We start from the raw sequence: 11,955 nt of genomic DNA, 5'->3' as shown, positions 1-11,955 counted from the left end.
TTAAGTAAAATGTAATTAGTGATATTTAACTTTGTAGTAAAAATTTATTATTTGAATGTTGGTAGTCATTTAAACTAAGAAACTCAACATTCAACAAGTAATTTTCTATATTTTTATAGTTTGGACACTCAACGTTTTTCTAAAAGTTTAGAATAGGAATATGTTAATTAATTATCTATATTGTGAAAGTATTGTGAGAGAGTTGTATTGATTCTCTCTTCTTTAGAGAAATGTTAATCAAACAAGTTGTGGATTGAGATTGTTGGGTTCTAAACAATAAAAGAAAAAAAAATTGCTTCAATTTAATAGTACATATCAAATACAATGAGCTCACATGTGTTAAATAGGGCTTTTTATATAAAACTCAAGTGTAATGGATAATCATTTAAAGCAATAAACATTATACATTGTTTAAGGGTTTAAACAAAGTATGCTTTAATGATAGACGTACTAGGTCAGTAAATTAGATTCATGCGTTTTCCAAACATACTGACTATTAGACGACAATGTTGTTATAACACTAGTCAATGACCATTTAGTTTTAACAATACTAGATGTGTGATCCATTTTGTATATTCTTCTCAAGACTATATAACTCAGAGTCAAACATCGCAATTTGTCATATGTTTTCTAAATCATGGAAGAGCTTTATATGTCATTAATCTTTATCATCAAACAAAAAATTAATCAACTTCTACCAATGTGTGAACTAAGATTTTGGTAGAGACTTAAACCTACATAATTATCCTCGGAAAATATCTTCATAATGCAACTGATTCTCTCATGTTAAATCTTATGATAAGTAAATGTACGACACTTTGACTATAATAATGAATTGACTATAACAATGATTAGTCACATAATCTTGAAGGATATACAACTCTCTATAGTTGACATGAAATAGTTAGATGTTTGATGTCAATAAAATATGTTTTAATGTATTTACTAGATATATTGATATTTGCAACTAATTAATAATGACGCTTATCGTCCATTTTATATTATAAGTCTGCTTAATTTATATCAAATTTCATTCATAACCTCCACATGAGAAGTAAGAAATCTTAAACATCAATAATTACATATATCCATAACTAAATTTGTACTCACTTTATTTTAATATCATTACTTAACCTAACATCTTTATTTCTTTTACTTTTAAGCCTTTTTTTTCAACAACATATTTTGTACATATAATTTAGGTCCATTAAATTGTCTATTCATGTAACACACATAAAATAAATTAATTCCAAATTTCATTCCAAATCAATCCTACCAAATTTCAAAGTCACTAATTTGTCAAATATTTTATTAATACAATTCAATATTTTAAGATACATCGCCTAAATCCTTAATAAATATGACACCATATTTTAAGTATTTTCATTACACAATAAAAAATTCAAATAGATATTGTCTTATAAAAAAATTAAACATTAAAGAAGTCATGCATGGTTGACACTATATTAAACAAAAATAACTACGAGCATAATTTTATTTATTTTTCATTTAACTTCAAAGTCATACCACCCATATATACGAATTCAATTAAATCCTAATCAAAGTTTTAACTAAAATCGTGCCTACTAAACAAGATTTTCTTTGTAAAAAATTTAAATCAAAGTTATCATACCATGACATGAATTTAATGTTTCATCTAATTAAAGTTGAAATTGTCTTGCTTCTTACCAACAAAGTCGTCAACGAAACACCGTAAAAAAAAACTAATTAATAACATAGAATATATTTCTTGAAAACAAGATAAGTTTTTTAATTTTTCTTTATCTTATAACTTGTTTTCCTTATTCATGATTGAAAGAAATCATTAATATAGAAAAGAAGGGACATGGAGAAAGTTTGAAAAAGAGTGAAAACACCGTGACAAAATCCCAAGTGGAAGGATCAGCAAAAATAATAAAGTAGCAATGGCTATAGCTAACCTTTTTCTATATCAATCTGCACTTCGCTCAACAATCATCAAACCAGTAACTCCTAATCTCATGTTCTTCATCTCTCACTTCTTGGAACCATACAGAGACTCCACCTTCCCATCATTCCCACCCAACAACAAATACTTATCCTTCCTAGTCAACCCCGTGCACTCGAACCCCAACACATCCCCCAGCACCTTCTGCACATGATTCGCCACCTCAATCGAGCTCTTCCCCCCTGCCTTGCATGACATCTCCTCCGGCAAGGGGTCAAGGAAGGTAACCTCGTAAACTGGCCTAGGGTTCATGAAGAAGAAGTAAGGGTCCCAGAATTTGATACCGCGAACAGTCGTCCCAAAGAACATGTTCTGCTTGCAGTCAACAGCCACGGGAACGATTCTGTCGCTCAGCTCGGCGAAGAGGGCGCTGAAGCGAAGCAAAAAGGGCTCGCGACACGTGGTGCCCTCGGGGCACACGACCAGGTCACCCTTCTGCAGGATCTCGGTGATGCGGGCGGCGTCGGCAGCGCGATCGCGAGTGAGGGCGACGGCGGGGATCGGCGAAAGGAATCGGGAGAGCTTGCTGACGCTGTAGGTGACGCAGGAGACCTTGCGGCCGAGGGCGATAGCGATGACGATGGGGTCAAGGGCGGTGCGGTGGTTGCAGACATAGAGGTTGCCGGGAGTGCCAGGAGACGGTGGGGGAGGACGGTGGCCGCGGATGACGAGCTTGATGCCCAGCATTTCGTAGGTGTAGCGCACGATGCGTTCGGGGAGGGGAAGGTTGAAGTAGACCCTTATAATGGAGAGGATAAAACCAAAGGGTAGCCACAGGAAGGTGATGAGAGCGTTCAGTGGGTCTGGCTTCTGCACAAAACGACCATCGTGGAAGATGAGCCTGCTCTTCAGACGCTCCTGTGGTACTGGTTTTGCTGATTTGCTCGGAGGCACCATGTAACCCTCCTGTTATTCATCATTTGTTGACTGTTGTTAGATCACTGTATTTGGGCCTTTTTTTTTTAAACAGAAGAGAAATTGTACCCACACTACTAATTAAGCCATCCATCATAACCTTATTTGCCACTACTTCATATTTTTCTTTTCAATCTCACCACCTTAATTGCATAGCGACATTTCACTGTCTGTCTATCCACAAATGATTCAATGTACAATAACTACCTACTAGTATGAAATCAATCTCCCAATAAGGGCTACAAACAACCTATAATCATTCACATCTTGCTGGTTTCTCAAATATAAATTCAGTATCCTTTTTCTACTATATTGCTAGATTATTTATTTGTACATTTTTTTAAAAACATTAAGAGTGAGATAGGAAAATAACAGAAAAGAGAATTGAGATAACGAAAGGTGCAAGATAGTATTATTAATATGATAAAGAATAATGACATAAAAAACAATATGTGAATAATTACATGAGCAATTCTGATACTATATAATATGATATCAAGAGCACACTAGTTTTATAATTAATTTTGATCAACACACAGACACTACTCCTTTCACTGAGGGAAGATAAAGAAATTGTGTCAAGAGGTAACTAAATGATGAACCAAACCAAAAGTTACTGTGTAAGTCACGTGATTTGAATTGTGCGAGTGCATAACGCACTTTTGTCCTTTTTTTAGTTATATTTTAATTTCTGACAACTTAAAAATTTGATTTAATTTATAGTTAGATATTTTTCATTTCTTAAATGTATTACATACTTCTTTTTAAGATACTCATATAATTCTATATGAGTATGTTAAAATTGTTTTTATAAAACCTAAATCTTAAATTTAAATGAAGGACCCTCTATTACTAGCGATACTATAAGGGAACAGAGTGGCGGTGGGCCGGTGAATGACTGTATTAATTGAGAAGAAAATTTTAGGTAGTAGCCTCCGTGGTAGTTAAGAGGGAAACAGTATGAATGGATCATGACTGTCGTAAAAAGCATCATGCTTTGTGAGTGTGAATGGAGTCAATGGACCACAAAAGGCATTATTGGTGGTTGTTTGGGAATGGTTAATAGTTAATACGGTGGGTCCCACGGGGTCAGGAACCGGAATAAAATGGCATGCATTTACACTCAACCGTAAAAAGACCTACCCAATTTGTCATTGCCTACACGGTTGACCACCTCCATAGTTAACCCATTAAATATAGATTATGCACAAAAGAAGAAAGAACCTGCTTAATCTTCTTAGGTAACCTAATCTGTAAATCAATTGATCTACGTTTTATTAGAAGGAAACCAAACTAATGGGCTAATGGTAGTAATATGCATTACATGATCTGTGTTTACAATACATGACCACATGAGGTCACGTTGTTAACTTGTGCAACTATGCTATCCTTTACCTAACAAGCACGTAATTAATATATAATTCGCGTGAGGCATAAATAAAGGTAAAGGAAACAGAGGCTTTTTAAGTAATGACCCTATTCACATCATTATTCAATGATGGATCACTCCATCTCCATCTACTTACTATTATTATCATCAAATTTCTTCCATACAATTTTCTCATTTTTTTCACTTTCTTCTTTCTACTCGTTTAATATAAAAATGTTTACTGTTCTTTTGGTTCTCCTATTTTTAGTTTTTACTTTGAGCGATAAACATTAACTTTTTTGAGTTGTTTCTTCTTTGTTTTTTTTCCTCTTTATCTCTTTGTTCTATGTTTTATTCTTGTCCCGTAAAGTTTGTATATTGGAAATTGAAAGAAGATTTATATAGGACAAATATATTTTTCACAGACATCTACTTTGATAATTGCTTTTAATAATAAAATATCTATTAAGATATATTAATAATAAATTCGTTTGGTGGTTTTGAAAATAAAGAAATAAATATTTTATTTAAGAAGAAGCGTCTCACATATTATCACTCTTAGTTTTAAATATTTTATGTAAAAATAACTATATACATATAGTTTAATATACTAAACATTTAGAATTATATTCAATATTTTTAACAAAACAAAATGGAGTTGGTCATATTAAAATGAATGGTTTTATGCTTTATTCTCTTGTACTATTTTATTAATCTTCAAGACATTTAATATTTTATGTTTTAATACATTAAACATATTCATCATTTACAAGCACGGTTCAAATATTAAAAAAAAATATGTGCATGTGACTTCAATATTTCACAACTATTTATGAGTTCAACAATTTAATTCTATAACCTCATACAAATTATCCAAAATTTTAATTAATTTTCACAACGTATAATTTGTATTCTTGTAGACTATTAGGTTTGATGCAATAAAATTAACATTGTCAGAGTTTCTACTTATGTAAACACTACTAAGTAAATAATCAGAAACAAACAAATTTTACTGTGTAAAAGAAAAAAAAAAGGTAATAATAATAAGTAGAAAACAAACCTTGCAAATAGACATGAAATCGAAGTCAGTTTTACGATCTCCGAGTCCAATATCCGGGGAATCCTCGCCGAACTCTTTTGAAACCGCAAGACGCTTCAACTTTCCCACGAGCACGCCAGGCTTCTTCACGAATCCGGTAGCCTTCTTCGTCTTCGGATTCACCTCGATCTCCGTTCCTAGCACCTTGTCTCCACCAAGAAAGTCCTTCACGAACGGCTCCACCATCACTGTTGGATTCGCCGTCACCACGACCTTTCTCTTGCACCGGTCGAACATCTCGAAGCTCTCCTTTCTCACGTCCGCAGCATAAAACCTGCACGCATGCACAAACGTCAGAACACAACAGAATGGAACGCATGTGAGAATGCGAGCAAATGTGTGAGTCAGTCTGTTACCTAGGGAGCACCGCACGTGAGACGAGTTCGATGTCACGGATCTTAAGGCCGGAGTAGGAGATGAAGATGAGGATCTGGATGCCGAGGGATTCGGATATGAAGAGGTACGCGAAGATGATGAGCGGAACGGCGAGGAGGAGGATGAAGCCGCGGAGAAGGCTGCCGGCTTCGACGGCGACCATCATGAAGTACGGGAATGAACTGCTGGAGATGAGGAGCGTGCCGTCGAGGTCAGCGGCAACGGAATCCGGCGGCGACGACTTGGTCCTGTTGCATTCTGTTATCGACGGGAAGTTTCGTCTCGCTGTCGCCATTTTCCTCACGCGTGACAGCTGTGAATGAATATTGCAGTTGCAGAGAGAACGATGACGAAGAGTGGGTAAAGCTGAGTTTTAAATGTTGATTCTGCGGAGTTGAATTACGAAATTATCCTTCACTATTTCTTACATTAACTACGATTTTTATCTTTCTCATTTAATTGGTTGTCACTTGTTACAGGTGAAAAAACATATTAAATGTGTTTACATTTTTTCCTTTAAAATATAATTTCACTTATTATATATTATAATAAAAATAATAATTTGTTTAAAATATATCAAATATATGTATTTGCACATCTTTAAATTATAAATTTAATATCGAGATCTTATAAATTTTTATCATTGACATGACATAAATTTTAAACGTTTCAGTATTTCTTAACTTAATAAGTAAATAAAAAGTTCATTTATTAAATATAAATAATAATTCATTTTTAATTTATTTTTTAAGTCTCATTCTATCACTTCTGAAATATTTACTGTATAGCGTATTTATGTTTAAGGTAAATTTATTGAATGTATACCTTGTAAAATAAATAATTATTTTCTTATTTTTTAAATTTATATAAACTTTTTTCAATAATTTAAAATCATTAATTATTTAAAAAAAAATATATATTTAATTTTGTTAAATATTTTATCTTGATTATAAATATGGTAAAATTATAATATATAAGTAAATATAAATTTAAGTTTATTAAAGTTAAGTTAGTTGAGTTTATTGTAATACTCATAGATCCTCCTTAAATGGCATGTATAATATGTTGATTCCTCAAAATGAATAAATGTGCTGTAAATTTCACATTTCATCAAAGATAATCAAATTATAGTAAATAAATAGGTGAAAAATTAATTTTAAAATTATTTATTTAACACTGAATTGGATCTAAATTTTATTTTTAAAGTTTTAAAAATAACAATTTTCGAACAAATTTAACACGTTTCTTTTTTTAAAAAATAATATTTTATTAAATTTAGAAGAATAATTATTTTAAAAAATGAAATGATTTAAACGAAATATTTTAATTTATGAAATGTGGTTGAAGTAGGCAACAAAAGTAATAAAGTAGATAAATTGGTTCCTGTTGGTTCACCACCCAAATCTTTATTACTTTCAGCTGCAAATGCTTGTTCTATTTTCTCCAATACCAAATCTTCAAATTTCATGCCACAAGAGAAAAAGACCAATAAATAACAATCATAATGAATGGAAAATAGTATTTTACCTCATTCTTTTAAAAGCATATTAAAATAAAACTGATATATGTAAAGTTACAAAATTATGATATAAAATATTAATTAGTAGTAGTTCAAGTACATGACTGTTATACTATCCTTCTATCAAATGAGTTTTGTGGATATGATTTATTGAGGATTAAATATGTTTTCTTTATTATTTTAATATGAAATTAATTTTTGTTTTTAACTTAAAGTTTAATAATATATCTGAATATTTATAATAATAAAATTATTGAAGGATTATTAATGTATACTTATAATTCTTCGACGTAAATATTATAATATTATAATAAAATTTATAATGGTTCATTTCAATAATCATTTTACACAATAAATTTAAAATTTAAACTAAAAATAAAAATTAATTTATTGTAAAAAAAATATTTAAATCTTTTATAAATAATAAATTTTATATTATTTGTAATTATATTTTATAGTTAGAATATGATCAGATAACTATAAGTGTTTTTAGTTAAATGCAAATTTTGTACATATATTCCTTTAGAAACTTTATAGTTCCTATGTTTTGCAATATCCTATATAATATATATAGACTATATTATCTATATAAATAATATACATAGACGTATTTCTGGTGAGGGAAAATAACTTAATATAAAAATATATTATAAGATATAAAGATTAACCTATGAAATTAAATAAATACGCAAAAGAAAAAAATATAGATTACAGTAAATAATGAATTATGAAATTATAGTTTAAGTTTCTGAAAAATATTTATTTGTATATTTTTTCTTTAATATTACGTTGTTTCTTTTGATTTATCTCTAAAATACTTTTTAATATGTTTTTAATCCTTCAACTTGCTTTTTATTGTAGAGAATACAAATGATTTATCATCTACGTTTTAATTACGCTGATACGTCTATGGCAAAATGAATACATCTAACACAATTTATTCAACCAAAATATTTAATTTATTCGGTATATATGTATAAGACAGTATGTATTTCCATTAATATAAATACAAAAATCCAAAAAATATTTAAACCAAACGTGTTCCTATATTATAAATTATATCTAACTTGTATAAACATTCAGTTACATTAAATATTTTTTGGGTACAAATTATAATAAACATTTTAAATAAAAACACAAACCAATTAAACCACAGATAGATACATTTATTAAATATTAGAGGGTCAACTATTAGGATATGGTTTTGGAGAATGGTAAGATAGAATTGAAATTTGTTAGTTGGAGTAGTTGAAAGCCTTCATGAACCTGTCAAGATAATCTTGTGCAATGCAAAACATTAAATAACTTTTATTTGACACCTTTTCAAGATTTTTCATCACTTATCAATGTATTAATACAATAAAATCGTTAAATTTTAAAGATAAAAAATAAATAATTATTATATTAATTAATTATTTTTATTTTTTAAAAATATTTTTTATTTAATTATTTTCTTGCAGTGTTAAGGACTCTAATTAACAGAAAATTATTTTAATCTAACTAAATTTAAGATACTCTAATATGAATTTAGTTTAAAAATGTATTATAGTCTAACTCAAGTTCAACAAAAAATAAAGTGAATAAATTCCTTTAAAAGATAGTTGGATTATGAGTTTGTTGTATAATTTAATTTTGTGGTCTAACAACAGTATAATAACTGCTATAATTAACATATGTTTTTTTCCACCTACATGTCCAAATTTTTTACCGTAAAAAAAAATACAATTAAAAAATAGTTGGAACAATTATGAATAAATACTTTTCATGCACACTTTGGGCAATAAATATTAAGAAAATTAAATTAAACAAAACCAAAGTTATTGTGCCTGAAAAAGATATAAAAAAGTTAGATTATTAAAATATTATTCTTATACTCTTTCTTGAATACGCATTGGTTGTTGAAGAAGTTGAAAAAATTTGAGAGCAGGAATGGGTTGTTTTGGGTGGTGCATCTATCTACCAACCAGAAAGGTAAAGTGTTTGGAATAATTAAGTTCAATCTTAAATGCCCTATCTAACTTTGAATGCAAAGAAAATGAAGTTCAACCCTAGCTATAATGTCCCTTTCTTATATTCATATTATAATAATATATCCAACCATCATATACATTTAAACATGGATTGGTAAAAAAAAAACTAAAAAACATTAATTCAATATATTAAATAGAAATCAATTTTAAAAATAAAATATTAGATTGATTAAATTAAATATTATTTTAAAATTAAAAAATTGTTAATATCTAAACTAATTTTTAAATTATTATATAATTAATTAATTAATATATAATTAGTTACTAATTTTTAAATCTAAAATAATTGGTAGCTAAAATATTGGTAATTAATTAAATACTAATTTAATTTTGAGTCTTTAAAATTTTAGTATAATAACTAATTATTTTTATTTTTAAAATTATTTTTTATTTAATGATTTATTTTAGTATATAAATATTAAAAAAATAGTACTAGTAGTAATATATATATATATATATATATATATATAAAGTTGTTTTTTATTAATGTATTGCTATAATATAAACATTTTCTTAGCCAAAATTATTGTTAATCGAGTTAAATTTATTAAATTCTTGATATCTAGTACTATTTATAAACTAAATCAGCTTTATTAAGAAAATATTTGAATGAAACTTACATATATATAAGAAAAAAGGGTAATATAATATAAATTATCCCTTGACGTGAGATATATTTAATGCTATTGGGAAAAAAACATGTAATGAGACATATTCATTGATGGCATAGTAGCCGAATAATTAATGGCCGAATAAAAGGATAAAAAATTAATGACATATTCATGCTTTATTCAGATTATAAGAAAAAAAAGGGAAAAAGTAAAACCAGAAGAACATTAGAGTGGACTTTTTTTTGGTGAGTTGGAAAAGATTGAAAATGACTTTTAAGGTAATATATTTTATTTGTTAAACTTAACATATTATGGTGTGTTAATATTACTTGAATTTTTCAATTTTATTTTATTATTTTGAAAGATTTTAATTTGGTCAACTTTTTTAACATGAGTGGATGTAGTATTTTTTGCCAACGTCCTTAAGTAATAGAAGTAACATAATGCATTGAGGTGACTTAATTATTAGAGTCAGATATAGTTTGATATTATATATTATTAATTACTTTATTTTCTATACACTATACATATTATATATTATCATTTTTTCTCTATCTTATTATTTGCTTTGTTAGTATATTGCTACTATATATAATATTATCTCACATGTAAACATCATATTGACTTAATGATTTTTTTTTTCATTTTAATATGATTTAAAGTCTAATAGGTTTGTTGATTTATTGTGTTACTTACCATTCATATTTAGTTGCATGCTCTCTCAGACGTTGAGTTCATGATGTGAGAGAGTATGTTGAAGATTTTATATTGACTGAAGTTGAGATAAAATTATCATATATAAATGCAAGCATAACTTTACAAGTCAATTTTGTAGGGTTTAATTAAGTTAGACTTAAAGTCAATAATATCATAAGTGATTTTTTCACATTCATTCTAATAATTTACTTCTCCCATGGATGTCATGGATGAAAACTCTAATGTATCGCATTTGATTGCTCCTAATAGTATGATTATGTCTATCATAGATGTTAATCTTTTTTTTTTAAATTGTTTAGTTATTTTTTGCTTTTACTATTAATCATTTGTTTAAAAGTAAATGAATTATTATTCATGTGTCAATACTCGTCTTAGTCATTCTCTCTCATATTTTCAATCTTACATATATATCAATGATAAAACTCTTATATTACCCAATATATTATTCTTACAATAATTTTTGACACTATTTAAATTTCTTATATACTAGTGCTTTATAATGTTCTTTTCTACCTTAATTCAATTTTAATTTGTTGTTTGTTAGTGTTTTATTATTTGATAATAGTTTGTCCATCACCTTTGTTAAAAATCCCCAGGAGATGCTTCCATCCAAGAAGATTGTCAGTGGTAATCTTATTGAAAGATTGTAGTGTTGTCTCCTTCAACTTTTTCACAAAATGATTATAATCTTATTTCCTTTAATACTAGTACGAATACTATTTTTTCTTTCCACAATATTGATCATTGTAAGAATGTTTATGTTTGACATTATAAATTTGAACATATATATGATAAAGACATTAAACTTTTGAGTAATGAAATTACTTTTTAGATTTCATATGATTTTTCTACTTTCAATCTTTAAATTTGTCCTCTTGCTAAGTTTAGAATATTATATTTCACTTCACTAAGCAAGGTGTCTCAGTCATTATTTGATATATTATATTGCAACGTTTGAGAGTGTTATGATAAACCTACTTATGATGACAAACATTTGTTTCTTAACTTTGAATGATTATTGTAGTTGCTTTATTTGGATTTTTTTCTCACACACAAATTTGAAATTGCTAATATTATAAAACATTATTTTCAAATGGTTAAAACTCAGTTTGGGGTCAAGGTTAAGTATTTTAGGTTTGACAATGCAAAAAAGTTTGCTCTTGCTAATTTCCCAACATAACAAGGCACTCAACACCAATTTTCTTATGCGGAGAGACCTCAACAAAACTCAATAGTTGAGAAAAAACATCAACATCTATTGAATGTAACTCAATTTTTATTTTTTAATTCAAGTTTCTAATCCAATTCCGAGGGGAGTGTGTTTTCACCACTA

General features: G+C 28.2%; 1 protein-coding gene across 1 annotated transcript; it reads right to left on the bottom strand.

The window, feature by feature from the left end:
• Window positions 1–1,831: 1,831 nt before the first annotated feature.
• LOC137818505 (putative glycerol-3-phosphate acyltransferase 8) lies at window positions 1,832–6,103 on the bottom strand. The gene is made up of 3 exons (XM_068621967.2): window positions 5,727–6,103; window positions 5,332–5,644; window positions 1,832–2,893 (listed from the first exon to the last, which is right to left on the bottom strand). Exons 1-3 carry the CDS (start codon window positions 6,038–6,040, stop codon window positions 2,015–2,017), a joined length of 1,506 nt encoding a protein of 501 aa, XP_068478068.2. The 5' UTR covers window positions 6,041–6,103; the 3' UTR covers window positions 1,832–2,014.
• Between the last annotated feature and the right edge of the window lie 5,852 nt (window positions 6,104–11,955).

This window comes from Phaseolus vulgaris, chromosome 10 (assembly GCF_051622355.1).
Source record: "Phaseolus vulgaris cultivar YP4 chromosome 10, ASM5162235v1, whole genome shotgun sequence".
Taxonomy (NCBI): Eukaryota; Viridiplantae; Streptophyta; class Magnoliopsida; order Fabales; family Fabaceae; genus Phaseolus; species Phaseolus vulgaris.
The sequence above is the reverse complement of the archived record's forward strand: the minus strand, read 5'-3'. Positions and strand labels throughout refer to the sequence as shown.